General features: G+C 36.9%; 1 protein-coding gene across 1 annotated transcript; it reads left to right on the plus strand.

The window, feature by feature from the left end:
• Positions 1–977: 977 nt before the first annotated feature.
• LOC133710560 (galacturonokinase) lies at positions 978–12,768 on the plus strand. Its single transcript, XM_062136662.1, has 14 exons — positions 978–1,172; positions 1,430–1,543; positions 1,830–1,901; positions 2,576–2,619; positions 4,379–4,508; positions 5,590–5,655; positions 6,522–6,601; positions 7,205–7,304; positions 8,954–9,129; positions 9,965–10,005; positions 10,106–10,134; positions 11,340–11,409; positions 11,527–11,616; positions 12,233–12,768. The coding sequence occupies exons 1-14, from the start codon at positions 1,140–1,142 to the stop codon at positions 12,475–12,477; spliced, it is 1,290 nt and encodes a 429-aa protein (XP_061992646.1). The 5' UTR covers positions 978–1,139; the 3' UTR covers positions 12,478–12,768.
• The last annotated feature ends 7,087 nt before the right edge of the window (positions 12,769–19,855 follow it).

Raw genomic sequence — 19,855 nt, forward strand, 5'->3', positions numbered from 1 at the left:
CCAGCGTGCCTGACGCCATGCCGTACGTCACAAACTCAGCAGCACTGCCCGACCCGCTCTGCCACGACCCGTGCCACGCCGATCTACGCCGTCGCGACTACTCACCGCTTCGGCCCAAACCCCCGCGCCTCACGCCGCCACAGCTCATGCCTGAGACACGCCGCCACAGCTCATGCCGCACCGTACGCCGCTCGAAAACCCGTTGGTCTTGATCAGCACACCCCGTCGTCGATTGAGATGCGGCCAGAATCCCAACCCCGAGCAGTCAGGAAACCCCGAAGCGCACCACCCATGGATGATTCGGCTAAATCGGATCGAAAGCCCATCCGGCAGCAACCCCAAGACGATGGCAAGGCCCGGAGGCCAACACCGGTCGGGGAGCCGCCGGACGAGATCGAATATTGGTGTGGGAAAAAACCCGACTTTTGGGGATTTTAGGGTTTTCTCTCTCAAGGTCAGAGAGAGAGAGTACCAATTACCAAACTATATCTAGAGGTGCAGTTTGGTTGTAAAAAATGAGACCTAACTGGAGATTGACTCCCTCATAAAGCTTGAATAGAATTAACTAGTCACAATAGAAATAGAAAATTAATTCCAGAATTTAATTTACAGTAATGTTCCAACCACCCACATGAAAATACCAAAACATATTTCATTCCATATCGATATGGAAAAGAAAATAAATCCTCTTCCTATTTTGACATTCTTGCCACCTAAACGACGGGGCCTAAATGAGAGCAGAGGGAGAGAGAGCATTTTTTTTTTAAATTATGTATTTTAGTAAAAGCATTTACAAATACTTTTACTAAAAAAACTCATATTTCTACTTTAAAAAAAGAAAAAGAAAAAAGAAACTAGTAGTTTCAAACGATGTCGTCTCGTGACCACCAGTAAAGCGATCCATAATGTTGGTTTGGGAAATGATTTTGAAATACGTGTCATAATTTGCTGGGAAACCAAATAATTGTTTCTCCATCTGTGCCGCGACGCTGACCGCTCAACGTAATCGATAATTCTTAGAATATACACATCATCATCCGAGATCCACCAAATCTTTCAATGCTGAACCCAACACACATATATAAAGCTTCCGCCCTTTATTTCCATCCAGCTTCGCGATTTCAACCTCACTTCCCAACATGGCTGAATCGTCTTGGCCTTCTCAACCTCAGGTACTCTCTCTCTCTCTCTCTCTCTCTCTTTCGCCTCTTGCATTGTTTACTAGAATTGAATGCCCACATTGCGCTTTTGCTTTTGGAAGCAACAACAACGTGGGTCACGGAATTGTCTTCATTGTGGGTTTAAGTGTATTAGCTCTGGTTTCAGAAAACTTGTTAGAGTTTGTTTTCATGTGTTATGTTACTAATGTATGGATGTTACTTACTGTTTTTTTGTATGCTGATCATGTGAATGTTATGTTGTGTTGCAGCTTGATGAAATTAGAGGGGTAGTTTCAGAAATGTCTGGGAGAGGAAGGGAAGAAGTTCGGTGCGCGGCTTCTCCTTATCGAATTTGTCCACTCGGAGCTCATATCGATCATCAGGTCAGTTTTCGGTAGCTCTTAGTTCTCTATTTGATGTCAGCATGCATGATTGATCTTGTTTATTTATGTGTTGTTCACCCGAAAAAGAATTTTCAGTTCCTCTTATGTTTCGACAGCATAAATTTCGGGTACATGGAATCATATTTAGTTACCTCTGCATGTTATGATTGATTATCTGGCTTTTGTCAAAGCTTTTCTATTAGATACCCTTTCTTGTTTTTGTTTTTGTTTTTACTAATATACTTTTAGGTAGTATGATGAAACTTATTAATTTCTATGGTTGCAGGGTGGCATAGTATCTGCCATGACAATTAACAAGGGAATACTTTTAGGTTTCATTCCTTCTGGTGACACCCAGGTAAACATAAAACATACTCCTAAACTGAATAATCAATGACCAGAATAAACCTGACGTGGTTAGAAACCGTGACGATGTCCAACAAAGTTAGCTATTTTTGCATGGTATTACGGTGTGTTGTTCTAGCTTTTCACCTAATTTGGCTTTTAACTTAAGAACCAGCACATGTGGCTCATTCTTGGCTCTGTTGTCTTGGCCTGTAGTCTTGCCCTAGATTGACCTTATTTTTGATTTCTGATACAGCCTCCTTTCAAAGGCCAAATAATACCCCCATCCCTCCTACACAACTTGAGGAATTCCAAGTACAGTTTGACCGAGTGTCTGTAAGCTGTTTTAATGAAAGTTGGATACTTTTATATAAGTCAACCTCCCTGCCTCCTGTTAGCATGGGGTGGTTGAATGACACATGGAGTATGCCAACATCACATAGAAATCAAGAAAAGCCATCAAAAGATACCACTCTTTGATTTCTTTGGTACACTGTTTGTCGAAGAATGTATTTTGAAAATTTCTTTGAATACTTTGGAAATATGGAAATGCCAAACAAAAACATATACAGGAGAAACTCTTGCCAAATAGTGAAAGATACATCTAAATGTTAGATTTTTCACAATCATTTTTGAACATTACTGTCCTTGTCATCTGCCTGCTTAGTTATTGAATGCTTGCTGTAGGTTATTCTACGCTCGGGACAGTTTAAAGGCGAAGTTAGGTTCAGGTGTGGGGTCTTTTCTCATGGTATTTCTTATTTATATCCATTGTTTTCTTAAATTGTTTCACATCCATGCTTACTAAGTTTCTATTGCTGTCATTCTAGCTAAAAAAGTTTAAGTACTGCAAGTAGGATTTGTACATCAAGGCTATTTTGAAATGGCAAACACATTACTGTTTGCTTCTCTTACTGTTACGTGTCAAATGAGAACTAAACTACTTGTAGGTTGTTAAAATATCCATCATCTAGAAATCTGCCTATGGAATTCAGAACTTCTGCCAGCTAATAGCAGGAAGTAACTATTGAGTCAAATGGTCATTGTATCAAACCTACTTGACCTTTATAGATCTTGCTCGATGGTTATAATGCTGATGTCAAAAGTACCAAAAAAAAAAAAAAAAGGATAACTTCTTATTCACTTGATCTATATGACAAAACATGAAGGTCACCTGCTAAGCACCACATTCATGAATATAAACCCTTTCTGCACCTTATAATTGAAGAAGTGTTTAAATCACTACATGGAGACTTCTATCTCGTTGGTGATGCTTGGGGTTATAGTGAATTGGTATTTATAGGGCATATGTTGGCTTACTGCACCTCAAGGCTTGATCTAGCGAATTGGTTGTGCCCGAGTTGTAATTGTTAGCAGCAAGGCCTTGCCAAATGCTCGGCAAGGTCATTGAATTGGAGCCTGTGGTATTTAAGTATAGAGCAGCTTGAACTCCCAAGTAGACTGTGTGTCTGTGACAAGAACAAGTACTTTGACCGGTGACCATCTGTTAGGGTAAGCAGTTTAGCACCCTTTCCACTTTTCCAGCTTTGAAAGCTCAGGATTTTATCAAGAAGAAGATAATGGAAAATATAGTTGAAGATTCCAATTTAAGTGATCTAAGCTTTTATTCAATATATAAAAGAAGAATATCGAAGCCTTTATGGATGACATGGGAAATTCAAGCAAGTGTAAACAATAATTCCAATAGCACAAAAAGCCATCAAGCTCCAGTCTTTTCAAAATAAGCCTTCCTGTATCCTTTATTAAAATCCCAATCAAGTAAACCTTTAAGAAACACATTCACTATAGTTTGGTGATCTTGCACTAGTAGGCTATGTAACCTAAATTAGGGTTTAAGCACTAGGTTGAATACTTTAGGCATCAGGTGCAAGTTTAGATAAAAAATAGGTTGCAGTGAATCTGGGCAGCATAATTTTAGAATTTTAGGGCAGTTCTGAAGGGCTATTTTCTAAGGTTGTGGGAGTTTTAGGGATCAATGGAAGAAAAAGAAAAATAATTTAAAATGGAAATACATAAAAGAAAGAAGAAGGTTGTAACTATACTGTGGCAGGCATACTTGAACAAATAAACAAATTAGTAAGATGATAGTACTGATTATTTTCACTGTGCAGCTTCTTTGAGTTAAAGAAGTCTAAAGACCTGTATGGGATGGGAATTTAAACACACGATTCGTGCCGGCTTAAGAAAGTCCTCAATGAGTTATGAAGGGGTTTGGTTGCTTAGGTCACAAGCCAATATGGAGTGTCTAAAAATTAATTACTTTTGTCACAGTAAATATTATCTTTGCATTCTATCTATTTATTTTCTGAAATTACTGAAATTGACAGGATTCTACTTCAGTAACATATAAATAGTGGTATTCATACTGTCTGTGAATGAATTTATGAAGTCTCTATTGCTGGTTGCGTTTCATTGTACTAAATTGTGTGACATCTGGTGAACGTTATTATTTTTCTGTTCATTCTATAGAATTGATGAAGTCTCATGCCCTATGAACAATGGAAATGATGCTTCCAAAAGGGATGAAGAAAGTGATTGGGGAAGTTATGCAAGAGGAGCTGTATATGCATTACAGAGTAGGAAGAACTGTCTTGTCCAGGTAAGGGATATGCCTTCATTGACCATCTTCACAGCTCACACTTTTCTAAGAAGTAAAATAATTGAACATATTGCACTTCATGGTTGAACTATGATAGCCTTTTATTATTATTAATTACTATTTTCAAATAGTGATGGAGACCTGATAGAGAGTCAAAGTAGGTAACTTGGATATGCAGGCATTACTATGCATTTTGACAGCACAAAATTTGGTTTTGTTCTGTAAAAAATCGATGGCTAAATTCCATAGCTTCCATTCTTTGTGTAATGGAGTAATCAAGTAGGTCATTGGGCGCAGACAATACATGGGAGATTTCTTTTGGGACACGTCACGATTTGCTCCAGCTTCATGATCATCTGTTATATATCTTGGACTAGTTGAGTTGTGGAGGGTTGCATTCATTTGAAAGATGTGATTATAGAATTTATGTCGAGTATTGACAGTTTTTTGAAGGAGGCCAGCTCACTCTAGTATCCAACTGTCATTCTACTAGGGATCAGCTAACTTTAGCCCTCAAGCTACCGTTCAGTATTCCTATGTAGATTTCTTAAGACACACCTCTTTGTTTGATTTACCTTTCCACCCTTTCCCAGAAGCACTTGGAATCACTCACTTGGATGAACAAGGGGTCGTTAATTTCAGTTTTACTTTTCTGTCCTAATTGTATTGGAATACAATGATCAGTATATTACTGTATCTTACCCAGCACCAGATACTTGACAAAAGAGCAACTTCTGATGGTACCGGTATTTCTTTCTCCATGTTAAGCATTGAATTTAGATTTGGATGGGATTTAGGTCCACAGAATGTGATCCCCTACATTGCATCACATGACCTTGATTTACTATACAGTTTCTGTTAAACTTGTTAGGTATCAACCCTCCATCTAGATGATTCCTGTGTAAAGTCTTGCTAGTTCAACAATTTTCTTAAATGCAAATCATGTATCGTTTGTTTTCTCAAAATCATATATAGTTTGATGATTCTGTGCTATCTTTCATTACACAGTTATTTACAGGATAATTTGTTCTTTCTTCAGAAAAAGAGAAAAGAAAAGGATGATTTGTTTCACTTGTTTCAGGGTATCATTGGATATATATGTGGTACTGAAGGTATGGACAGTTCAGGCATTAGCTCTTCAGCTGCTGTAAGTTGGTATTTCTTGTTGTTGCCTTTGTTGTTAAATGATGATAATGGATTATGATTGTGTACAAAACCATGCAACAAAAAGAATCAGAATATTGCAGTTAATGGTTTTTGTTTCATGGTCATATATTTATTTTTTATGCATTTCGTACTTTACCTGGGAAATTGGTAGATATTAAAATTTCTATTGTGGGTTATAACTAAAAAGACAGAAAATGATTCAGTATGTTAATGGTAAACCAGCCAATGCAGCGGTAGACCAGCTCTCTACAGTAGTAGATAAGGGAGGGTTGGTTTACCACTGCAGGGAACTGGTCTAGCACTGCATTGGTTGGTCTGCTACATTAATATACTGAAACAGATGATGCCCTTGAATGATATTAAAATTGAGATGCTCTATCATATTCAAAATTATAATATTAATTCATCCATTTTATAGCTTGGATATAAAGAACAAGAACACAAAGGCAGATGCGCCAGTTTTGCAGCACATACAATTTTACACTGCTAGAATTATATGATGTAAGAAATCATGTGGCAAACTGAGAAATAGTCATAAAGGCTTGTCCATTGAAAACAGTTTTTGAATACTAATTTATAAAATTTTAGTGGACAACCTGCCCTATTAATAGCTACAGCCGGAGCTAGGTTATCATTCAGAAACTTGTTGATATTAGCATCCCAGAATGAAGGAAACTCTAGACTAAGAATTACTTCGCACTATCTATGCTTTGTTCTATATTGGTAAAGTTAAGTAGATTGAAGACTGTTCTGTAGTAGACAGCTTGTGGAGCTTTGTACTTAATACGCGGAAAGTTCTTTCCACCAACATCAACCCATTAATCTTAACAATCAAATTTTTGACAGGTTGGCATAGCTTACCTAATGGCTTTGGAAAATGCAAACAATTTGATTGTGTCCCCTGAAGAAAATATTGAGTATGATCGGTAGGTTTCTTTAACATTTGAGGGTCCAATATGTGGATACTTCTGTCTTTTTCTTAATATAATTATAGTTTTGTATCAAAAATCAAAAATTAAATAATCTAGCACTTCCCCCCAGGCATTGACCTCTTTCTCCTACAAGTAAAATTCAACTTATATTGGGAGGTTGAAACTACCGAAATTTGGAATCATGATCACCTACTTTGAATCTGTTGGTTGACCACTCTATTTCCAAAAGCTCAAGTGTTGGGATCTGTGGCCAACAATTGGTTTTCATTCCAACAGATTCACTGTTTTTGCTTTTACTTGAGTGCTGGGCACTCTACCCCATAAAGAGTAATATCAGCTTTGTGAAATATTCCTTTGACCTGTTGTTTAAAATTTTTCTTTTAATCTATCTGGTCTCTTTTTCGTTCATCGTGTTCCAATTCAGTTACTTATTTTCTGTTATTAAGGTCTCACCTTTACATGACATGGAATATTTACCAATAACATGCTTCCTCATTTCTTGTACTGTGTCAAACCTTTTATTTTTGATTTTTTTTTCTTTTTCTTTTTACTTTCCTGATCAAAATAACCTTTTGAAGTTTAAATCTATGTTTGTAGGCTGATTGAAAATGAATTTCGGGGCCTGAGGAATGGTATATTGGACCAATCAGCCATATTACTGTCAAGCTATGGTTCTCTACTGTGCATGAACTGCAAGGTAATGTACAAAAATGAGTGTATTTGATGTAATTGGAAGCAAAGTGATGACCTCATTTCAACTGCAGAGTCTGATTCTATTCTGGATATGTTTATCTTATAGAGTTTTGATTTGTTCTGCATTGTTGTTATACTATGATGACTTGAAATCTTGAATGATCCAACCATCATATTCACAAACTGCTTAACTAATCTTTCTATTTATTTTTATACATTGGTCTTCTGACCTATGGTGAGTGCTCATAGGAGTCTGCATTCTCTGCTGCATTTGTAACAACATGCACACAGATTTTTGTGTCTGAAAATCATATTTCTTTGAGAAGAGTGTCTGAAATCATATTTCATCATAACTTTTAAGTATTTTGATGACTATTTAAGTATTATTCATTAAAGCCCTAAGCATAGGTTTTAGGTGTACTAAGCTTAGGGCTTTCATGTGGACAGTTAAGTATTTCGGGAGCTTTTATGTGGTGGACACATTCCATGTGAATCAATGAATAGCCTTTTAGAAGAAGCATAAAACCCTAACTCATGATTTTGGTCGTAAGGAAGCTTATACTTATAAAAGTTATCTGTCATGCTGTGGGATGTGTAAAAGTTCAGAAAAAAAATATCAAATTTACCCCTTATAGTATTTATATTTAATCATTTTGAACTAATTATAAGATGCTTTTTCCCCATTAGATTTCAAGTTTAAAGAACATGTCTATGTTGGTGGGAGCTGTTTTCTTCCTGTGCATCGGATATTTATCATGTTATGTTGCTCTCTCTAATTACATGTGCTATTGATATACTATTCATTAGTGTAGAAACGGATGCTTAGAGGTACTTGAACCCTCAATCATCCTTAGTCTCAGGTCCTTTAAATTGGGTTTGAAATATTTCGGGTTGATATATCATTGAGCTTCTTTCCCACATAACGAACTTCAGTTTAAGTGGCATAGCAACATTTTGAGTCTTAAGAAACAGAATTTTTTCGTTTAATTTTTTCTTTTCTTTTCTATAACCATGAACTATATAGCTTCTTTTTACTTCTGCTTCGGTAGCTTCTTTTTTTGTCTTGAAGATTAACACCCAAGAGCTTTTATTATTATTATTATTATTATCATTCTATTTTTATCCTTAAAAACTTGTTTCTAATATTTCTTTTTCTTCAGGATATGTATTTCTTTCTCTAAAGGTCACTTCCCTAAACCTTTACTTCTTATGCTCAAAAGTTGCATGCCTCATAAGAAAATGGGAGAACAGCGGTAGGTGGGCGAACGGGGGTATAGGAAATTTCTAACCAACTTGTAGGAAACAGAGGAAGACTGATGAATGAACATCTAAAAGACTTTTAGCCGAGCTATATAGATGCATGAACCACAGTATTTTAGATACACTTACCCGGTTGCAGATACGCATGCGATCACAGAATCAATCATGCCTTTAGTTTATCTGCACCTCAAAGTTAAATGTTTGTTCTTATTGGTATATTGCTGTTATATTTGAGCAATATATTTTCCTATGTTGTTCTATACTACAGGTTGTAGTCTAATTTGGGATGTTTATTTAGCTCATTTGTTTAGTCTATAACCACATATATCAGATTCTGCTCCAGTTACAATTGTAAGCGATATGATGTCTCATACATGTAGTTTTCATATGTAGACTAAAGAACATAAGCTCATACACCCGCCAAAATTGGGCAAGAACCATGAGACGGAGTGGCAGGAAGCATACAAAATATTATTGGCATTTTCAGGCTTAAAGCATGCTTTAACTGAAAATTCTGGATATAATCGTCGAGTTGGAGAGTGTCAAGAGGCTGCGTCGGTTCTTTTGCAGTAAGATCTCTTTCCTTTGCAAACAAGAACACATTTACTCTTCTTCATTTTAATTGAAGTTCAAGTGGTTAGACAATAACGTTTCTATTGCAGTCTTTTTCGATTGGGGTGGTGTAGTGTTGAATGCATGCCATCAACACAGTCATTGTTAAATTTGGTGAAGAATGAACAGAAAATAAAATACATGAAATTTGGGCGAAAATCTCGTGTGGAATTTTAGTCATAACTATTTGGAAAGAGAACTTTTCTTTAAAAATCTGGATTGTCTGGGAAACCAATGCCCAATGGATATATGGGATTGGCCCTCTGGTTACTTGGACAATCATTTACATTTGTATTTGTGTGTTGCGATGGAAAATAACGGGTTAATACTAACTTACAATTACATTCCACATGTCAAACAGAGAAACCAATGCACAAATAATTATGGGTATGGCTTTTTAATTTTTCATAGGTAGGTACTATTCTTCCAAAACCTTAAACTGTAAAATGAGCCCAAGAATATAGGGAACTAATTATGCAACACACTACCATGTCCCCTCATGGATAGAGTAACACTGCACTGGATCAAATTGAGCCTCTAGGAGTTACCAGAAATAGGGTAGCATTTGGACCAAATAGTTCATAGGCATTCAAGCTTTTCCAAAGTCTAAGCTATTTGGTCAAAACCCCAGAATCTTTTTCAAGTTGACCACAAAAAACACTGGCAAGCAACAAGTCGACATAGCTCTTTTCTTATTAATTGTTAAATGCAGCATTTAGAATTGTATTTATGTTCATTTTGGTTTTAACAATTAATATCCAAGCTGACGTACTTATTTCCCCATTTTACCAGTGCATCTGGAAATGGTGCAGCAGAGCCAGTCCTATCTAATGGCTAGTCCCTACACCTGACCTTCTCAAATTTAAAATTCATTCCTATTATCTCCTGTCATGATATTGATTGAATTACTTTTTTTTTCTCTTAAAAAAACAGTTGAGCCAGAAGCTTATCAAACTCACAAGGTAAGAAAATGTTTCTAGAGCTTTTATCATAGAGATTCTTATGGTTTTGGTGCATGTATATAACAATGCAAAACTCAGTTAAGACATTGTAGCTCAATTTGGTTGGGGTATAGCCATGCCCTCATATGTCCTGTCAAGATAGGTACAAGGTGAAGTGCAAAATCCATGTAACCCAGGTTATGAACTGAACATTACTTTGAAGGTGTAGAGTTAGATCAATTTTAGATACTGACAATAAAATTGTTGCAAGTGGTACCTCTGATCCCTTATGTGAAGGATATGACTCGTAGTAGAGATGGCAAATTGGTTATTTACATCGTATATAATTTTAGTGGTAATGTAGGTGACTGCTCATCTAGGAATTAGAATATCAATGTGAAGCCCCCTCATACAAGGTAAATCCATCTGTTTCCCTGCATGGCCTAAAAATACCCTGTTCCTTTATCATCTTTCAGAATCATGTTGTTTTTTCAGGAAAATGTCACTAGTAAAAAGTATGGTTTCTTTTCATAAGGTTTACAGACTATCTTTTGATAGCTAATAGTCATTGATGAAGCTAGCAGCCGATAGCTAATAGTCATTGATGAAGCTAGCAGCCTTTGCCTCAGACCTCTTCGTTTGCTGTTCTGCTTGCAGTGATTTAGTTATCATTCAATCAAGTGTGTAATTAGGCCATTTGTTCAGGGTGAACTATTGGTCTTGTTAACTTTTAGGTCTAGCATAGTCTCTTGCTGTCCTCTCCCTCTTTCTTTTAGATGACATCTAGCAATTGTTCAGATTGCTCATAATGTGTTTGCATGAGCTTCATTGGCCTCTGAGGGTTGACTCATTGCCTCCTTGGCATTTCTTGCTAAGTTATTTATTATTTGATAGGATACAAAATGAATTAAAACTCGGAAACTGTTTGGCCAAAATTTTCTTGTAGAATCTCATATGCTTAAGCAATTTAAATTGTATTATTTAGAGAAGTCTTTGATTAATGCACTGAGGAAGGGACACACACACACACACGCATATATATCAGGGCCCTTCTATAATGGCCAAAAAAAAGGATCCCTTAGTACAAGGGCCCTCTCTATATACATATATAAAACTGATACTTGCCTAGTTGATATTCTAGGAACAATTTTCCTCATTAGTATAAGGTCAGTGGACTTCAATTCATCATGAATTTATTTATGTATTCAAACCTCTTTTTCTTGCAGCACATATTAGAATCTAATCTAGCCAAAAGAGCAGAGCATTATTTCTCTGAGAATATGCGGGTTATAAAAGGTATTTCCATTATTGGTGTACAGTCGGTCATTTAAATTGTCAAAGCTCATGCTATTTAATTTCCATGTTCTTTCATTTATCAACTTCTAACTACTTAATTTAATGTGATTATTTCAGGACTGGAAGCTTGGGCTTCAGGGAGGTTCAAAGATTTTGGAACACTCATTACAGAATCTGGCTTAAGTTCAATTCAGAACTATGAATGTGGTATGATTAATTTCCTTTGTTTATACTGTCCTTTTTCTCAGAGCACGCTCCCAAGTCCTCCCTTTTATCATGGCGCTTTAAAATGACAGGGACAAATAATTGAAATGATGAAAGGAATAAAAAAAGTGTTCTCACTTTTTAATAATAATACATTTGCAGTTTGTCGTAGTTATATCTGTACTATCTGTGACATCCATCACCGTGATATCTGTACTGATGCATTTAACTGATAATCATGTATCTTATTTATAAACGAATTGCTTTTAGCGAAGAGTTGCACTGTGTGGAAAGTCTTTCTCCTTGGCTAGCTTTTAACTCATTTCACCACAAACTTTGATAAGTTTTTAGCTACATTTCCAAAATTTCATGAGCTGTCTATATTAGTTGACATCTTAATATCTGCCAATCCCTGATATCAACCTCCAATGATAGTAAATCTTATACTTGAGAATACCATCAATATACTTCACATTTTTGAATAATCTGCAATGGCAATACAAGTTTTGGAATTAATTTAAACTGGAGTTTGTAACTTGGTAAACAAGTGTTTATCTCATTCTCGCCTGTACATACTGCCAAGTCTACCTATCTCAGACTGATGTCATTATTGTTTAAGGTTGTAAACCTCTGATACAATTGCGTGAGATCGTCCTAAAGGCTCCTGGTGTCTTTGGAGCACGGTTCAGTGGTGCCGGATTTAGAGGGTGCTGTGTTGCACTGGTAGATGCCAATCTTGCAGCTGAAGCTGCATCATTTGTCAGGGAAGTGTATAACAAGCTCCAGCCTGACTTGGCGAGTCAGTTGAACCAAGAACATGCGGTTGTGATATGCGAAGCTGGTGATTGTGCCCGTGTTATATGATGACAATGTATCAATTACTGTTATCTGTTCAATGTGATTTTTTACTATTTCATTCATTATTTTAAACTCTGAACTGCATCTTGATTAGAACTAGCTGCATACGAATATATAGAGCGTGGGAGCTTCTGTTTGTAATAGGCTTCTTATATTCGTCTTCTTCTGGTGGGCATTGAAAAGTCTTCTGTGATTGTTCTTTGACCACTACCTACTCATCCAAATCGAATATAGAGTTGGTAGTGCTTTAATAAAAGAATAAAGCAGTGTGGGCAGTGCAGAATGTCCCCAACTTCATGTTTAGTCGTGTCACTTACAGTATATAGCTATGTGTCAAGAATTTTGGTTATCCTGATTGTGTTTTATTCAAAAATCTTGCTTTTGTATATTGTTAAGCTATTTTCATGTAGGTATGATAAATCATTCCACTAACTCCAAAGCAGTGGGGAAATTTGGAGTATAAATGAATAAATCCTACCCACTTGTGGAAGAAGTACGCGTGTGTACATTCTTTATTCCACCCGCTTTTGGTGTTTCTTGCCCTAAGCAAGTCTTAGGCCATGTTTGGTAGCCAGAAAGGAAAGGAATCAATTCCTTTCCTTTGGGAAAATGTTTCCGGAGGGGAGGGGGAGGGAACCAATTTCCCTCACTTTTTCCTTTTCTTTGGGAAAATGTTTCCCTTCCTTGGCTGTCCCAAACGCAGGAAAGAAAAATGTTTCCTTTCCCAATGCCCACTTTCCGAGAAACAAACATGGCCTTAGTCTTTATGCTTTATTCCCTACTATTTCTTATTTTTGTTTGGTGAAGAATGACCAACAGAAACTAGTGTTAGACTTGATTCTAAAATGGAGTGTAATGGAAATGAGCTAGGTTATATACTTCATGTCAACAAAAGACATACATAGGGGCAACCTTGGACAGATGGATCATGGATTCTTACTAGTTTGTAGGGACGAAATACTATGACCAGGTAAAGGCTAGGGGTGTGCATTGTAGGGCTGGTTGCGGCACGGTTGCCGACATTTTTGGGCTCAGCCGAATACCGATCGAAGATCTTCGGTTTCGTCAGAATTGAAACCGGTACCGTGCCGGAAGTTCGGTTACCGAAACCTCGGTTTACCGAGGTAAACAGTCGGTATCGGTTGGTATTTTGGCACACCAATCGTCGGAGGTCGGTGAGGTCCGTGATGGTGGAGGTGAGTCACGGTGGTGACCGGAAGTGGGTGTCAGAGGAGAGAGAAAACAGATCTAGTTCCTATGGGTGGAGGAGATGAGAGAGAGTGAGACAGAGGAGAAGAGGAGCTGGATTCCACCATGAGGTTTGGGAGATTTGCAACTTGTACTCCTTAATCTAAGATAGAATGGCAGAAGAATAGAAGTCAGAAATGAAGAGGAAGAGAGAGAGAGAGAGAGTCGTTTCTGGAAGAAGAAGAAGAAGAAGAAGGAAGATGAAGATCGAATAAGAAGAATTTTTTGGGATTTGTCGGTTCGGTAATACCGAACTTATGAAACATGCTGTGCCACTGCCGAGCCGACAATCTCACTTCGGTACGGCACTACCGGTACCGATCCACCGGCTACCGTCTTTGTCGGCGCCGACACCACCGGTTCGGCTGGTTTCCGGTCGGTTGCGGCAGGTTCGGCAATTTGAGCCACCCCTAGTGCATTGGCCTCAATTCAATTTATTCTGACTATGGGTATAGTCATAATACAATTTCAAATCAGCTTAGAACTAGGCTACATTAGGAGTTTGATTCGCCTCCCATTCAAGCAGTAGTAGAACTAGACGAGTGCAGTAGTAGAGTTGGACAAGTGTCTACCGTGTCTTCTCTTTTTTTTTTTTTTGTTTGATGTGGTTTTTCACTCTGCATTTGAACAGAAAAGAGTTTGAATTAAAGAAAATAATCCCAGATTAAAAATTAAAATTTAGTTATCCATGGTTAGAACTGTAAATATATTATTGACACATGGCAACTTATCTTTTATTATTTGATTATTTTTTTTGGAAGAATGACTGGTACAGCTGCCCTCAAGCCTTGATTAAAGAAATTGTAGAATACATTGGAGGGGGCAGGGGGGACATGGTGCCTTATCCCCAACTTACAATTAGCGAGAATAGAGTGTACCGCAATAATAGTAGGAATCTCTACAAAAATAATGTATTCTAAAATGCACCAATTAGCAATGGTTGCACTTCTGGCAACTACATTTGCTTTACAAGAGAGCTGACATACCAAAAAAATCACACTCACGAAGAGCATCAATGAACCTATAAAAATAACTTTCCCATTATGTTACCAATCAGAATTAAGACCGATGACACTAGAAGGTTGCATCCATTCAACAGTGACCCGCTGCCTCGCTAGGCCAGACAAGGCACACCGAGTGCACAAGCCGGGACAAAGCCCATCGAACTCTACCGCAGATTGGTAGAGATTTATTGTAAATGTAAAACTACAAGACCTGAAATAAATAACAATACCTAATATATATATGAAAAGTAAGCCCACCAAAACGGGCCCAGTAGCTTAGGAGAGGCCCAACCTCCATCTAACCCAGCAAGTCGGACGCGCACAACAGCAGACCACCGACTCCAATGGATCTGTGCCTCCACCATCATCAAATCACGTCACATCACTGAGCCATGAGCACCCACTGACCTTGATGGCGGAGACGCCCTAGATCCGAGAGCTAAATTAAATTCGACTTCCCGAATGGGTCGATCACCACGCCCTACATCAAAATTCAACAACCCTAGAACAAGAGGAGATGTAACGCCATCCCAGTACGGCGATTGAGGTTGTCCCCGCCAACTCCCGATCCACCACCGCCGCTCCACCCTTGCGCACAACCTCTGCCCAAGCACTAATCAAGTACGGACGAACAAGCTGAACTCTGCGTGTTGTGCCCTCTTCGTATAGGGGTCAGACGACTCACCCGACCTCCTGCGCCATCCCTGTTTAGACCTCCTGTATATATATATACACACACACAACCCTTCTTGGCTGCGGACGTCCGTTCCTAAGCTAAGGAACGGATTTCCAATTTTGACACACTTTTCGATCACATTTTCACATCTTAACCGTTCAATGTTTAGGTATATATGAGTAGATCACTTTTGCAAATTTTCAGCCAAATTGATGATCGTTAAGGCATCCAAAACTGCAATTTACCATTATAAACACGAACGGTTCAGATTCGACAGATTCGGTTTGTTCGTGTAAATTGCAGTTTGTCCTTATGAGCATGATTTGAAATTTTATGGATGTAAGAGCAAAATTATCACTTATAAAGGGCTTTTCTAGAGTTTGCTAGATAATTAATTATTAAAAAAACATGCACTTATTTTTAAGGGATCTTGACCCAATGCCCAAATTTGGGTCAAGATAAATCTCTTAATCAGGTAAGAGATTTTAATTCCTGCTCACCCAATTTAAATATCAAATGACGGTTATAGGCTCTTAAAATTTTAAAATTACAGTATGCCACTACACCCCCTTTCTCTCTTCACATCGACTTAGACCAGAACTCGACGTCAGCGGCCTCCTGCATCTCCTCCCTCCGCCTGGATCTACATCCCTACCTTCCTCGTCGTCCTCACCGACTCTAGAACAGTCGGCAATTTCCTCTTGATCTCCGCCATGTTCCTTCCCCAAATGACGACGTCCGATCCGATCCCCAACGGCTTCACCATTTCTCTCACCAGACGTCCAGACCGTAGGCCAGATTGTCGGAGGACTCATCGGCCTTGATCGGTGGTGTGAGGTTTTCGAGGGTGTTCTTCTCCTACGACGGCGATTCTTCCCACCAGAAAAAGGCTTCTTCTTCTTCTTCTTCTTCGTCTTCGTCTCCTACGCCGGCGAATACCGCGAGGCACCGTCGATGTCTGGTGTTTTTCTTTGTATATTTAGTTTTCTAATAATGATCTTATCATGGTGTGGGTACAAGCGGATGTGATTAATGTTCTCTCGGAGAAAATGATATTATGATATTAGATATCTTTTCGTGTTTGCTGCATGTGCTTCTGGACCTACTTGATAGCAAAATTGAGAGGTAATTATTAAATGGATGAGGTACTCTGAGAGTACTTGGATTTTTTGGTGGAAGTGGTAAAACAATCTGACACATGAGAATTGCTACTATACAAGGTTAATAGTAGGGTTGTCACTCGGTCGGTTTGAATCGATTATAGGTATTACCAACTTCAAAACCAAAGCTTTCGGTTTCGAAATTGAGATACCAATTACCAACTAGAATTTTCGGTTTTTAATCATACCTACCAAATTCAGTATTTCGGTTTTCGGTATTACCAACTTGAGAATAACTAATTCTTTGTAATATAAATTAGAATAAAAAATACTAGATTTTCAATTTTATAGTTGTAAACTTTGTATTCATCTACTTATTATAGTTTTCTTTTATACATATGATATCAAGTTTTAGCCATTTTCAATAAAACTAGGTTATTTAACCATCTTTGACCAGGTTACTTAAGATACATGTACTATTAATGTAGTATTTTTATGTTTATTTCTTAATATACATGTATGTGTATTGAAAAATATAGTATATAAAGCTAATATTTAGATAATCAGTAGATTTGGTATTTACCAAAACCAAACCAACTTTTTCGATAATTTTCAATTTCAGTTTTATTGGTCTCGGTTACCAAAAGTCGGTTTACCAAATCTAAAATATCGATTGGTATCTGTCGGTTTGGTAATTACCAAACCAAGTGGCAGCCCTAATTAATAATGAGTACTAACAGAGGTTAATAGTGGGTTTTGCATTGATGATGTGAAAGGTGAATTCTTTTGGTTCAGAACACGTCATAATGGAGGAGAAGATAGAGAATTGGAGGAGGGTTGCTTAGGGGGGTGTATTGTATTTGGATTTGTGCAGACTTTTTTTAAATGACAGACTTTTTGAAAAGTCCACAGACTCTTTAAAAAGTTGATAGACTGTTATGGATTTCTTAAAACCATTGATTTTAGCAATAGACTTTTATTGATTCATGAAAATCTATATATTTTATTATGAATGACTTCTACAGATTTCCTAAGATGTACAAAATATTAAAAAAAAAACAAACAAACAAAAACAAAAAACAAAAAAAATTAAAACAAATGCAGCTCAAACACAAAACAAAATAATAACTTGTTGTCTCTTCAATGCTCCAGTATCTTCTAATAGAAATTGGCTCAAATAAATGATTGTTAGTCTGTCTAGCGAGTTTGTTCTTATTCCTAATCTCCCAACAACATAAATATACAATATAGATCACTTGATGGTTATGGTTAATTATTCTCATCAATTTTGTTTTCACCGATTAACATATATTGTAGCAATATTGGTCAATGTCTTGATCTATAATCAATCAATTGAAATTCAATTGTTCAACCTTTTTTTGAACCATAATATAAATTCAAATTAATGAGAATAATTATTTAATAAGATAAAATTTAGTGTGGTTCAAGGTCTTAGGGTTAGACCACAATATTTGAGTTTTAGGGTTTCATAAATCATTTTTATTGCTATTAGGGTTCAAAGTACCACAATTGAACAAAAAAAAAAAAAACAAAAATCACATTCAACAACTACAATGAACATGTTGGGTATCAAAAAAGGTTGATATCATAAAAGGGGAAATTCTACAATATGTTAACATATGACATGCATACAATTGCCTTAAAGTGGTAAAATGAGTCCTCAAAATAGTAATATTAGTCCTCAAAGTAGTAACATGAGTCCTTAAAGTTGTAAATTTTCTTAGCTACCACATGAGTTCTCAAGTGATAAAATGAGTCCTTAAAGTGGTAAAATGAGTTCTCAAAGTAATAAAAAAAGTTGATGTATGAGAAACAATAACATACCATAGCCTTACCCTCATAAAAGATTAGAGAAAAGACAAAAAATTAAGAAAGAGAGATGATGAAGGACAAACTTCTTCGTGCGTGGAGAGAAAAACTTTGATAGACCTTTTTTTTTTTTTTTTTTGAAGAGGAAACTTTGATAGACTTTTTGAAATCTTTGGTCTGGAGGCTGGAAAATTATTGGAGTTTGGTATGTATAGTTAACACTACAAAGTCCATGATTATCCATGATTTTCTAATTCCATAAGTATGAATGATATTTTGAATACCTCTGTACTTTTATTCATTTTTAAAAGTCCTAATTGAATACCCCTAGATTTTGGTGGAATTCATGAAGTCTTTAAAAATCCTAATTGAATACCTCAAGACTTTCATGGACTGTTAAAAGTCTATATTGAATACACCCAGACTTTTAAATTCCATAGATTTCTTTAAAAGTTCCACTAATTCCATATACAATACACCCCCCTTAGTGGAGCAGAGTCTAGTATACTAGAGGAGATGAAGTTGTGGAAAGAACTGCAGGATCATTCTGGTTTGTTAATTTGTTCCCTTCCTTCCTTGCTTTTTTTTTCTTTTTCTTTTTTCTTACTTCAATTTTTGAATTTGGGTGGTATTGTTTGAGGTTGATGAGAATTGAATCTTGAAGCCGATGTTGTTAAATTAAAGTGTGGTAGTACTGCAACACAAATGTCCAAGTGCCCATTTTGAGAGGCAATAATAAACATTTTATTGGGAGATAATAAATTTTCTTTTGGGGGGCAATAAATTTTTTATTGAGTTTATTGGGGGCAATAATAATCCCAGGTGACCTCTTTAGGGACATCCGGTGAGGTTTTCGGCAACAGATGACCGGAGTCCCGTAACCGGATTCCCGCAATCGATGACTGGATTCAGGCGATCGTTGACCGGAGTCCCGGGTCACGGGACTCCGGTGAAGTCTTCGATGACTTATCTCTCTAAGTGACAAAGAGAAGGAGGGCAAAATTGTCTCAAAAATAAACAAAAAAAATACTTAATTGGATATTAAGGTAAAAAAATATGTAATTTGTTGAGTAAGCGGACAATCTTATAAAATGTTTAGATAAGTGGAGTTAGTGTAGTTCAAATTTAGATAAATGAATATTTTCTTTATTTTAGAGCCAAGACTTCAAGAGTGAAATACAGTACCATGCCCTGGAAAATTTATAGCCACTAAAAGTGATTGGCACACCCGAGATCACTAGTCTTGGTACTTAATTAATTAACTGTGATAAGATAGTGATAAGGGCGGGATTCGTTTATGGCGTTTTAGCAAGGCATATTTGATACCGCTTTTGATAAGAGACATGACACTACCTCAAACACTACCTGTGAAGAATTAATTAACAATATATATCTTTTGAATTCACTTTCTTCGATCTCTTATCTTATCCTATCTTTTTTCTTTTCTATTCTTAAAAGGATCGTGCAGAGGTAATACTGTACTTGTGCTCCTTTGAAAAATTTAAATAAAACCAATATATAAGGCA

This window comes from Rosa rugosa, chromosome 5 (genome assembly GCF_958449725.1).
Source record: "Rosa rugosa chromosome 5, drRosRugo1.1, whole genome shotgun sequence".
Lineage (NCBI taxonomy): Eukaryota > Viridiplantae > Streptophyta > Magnoliopsida > Rosales > Rosaceae > Rosa > Rosa rugosa.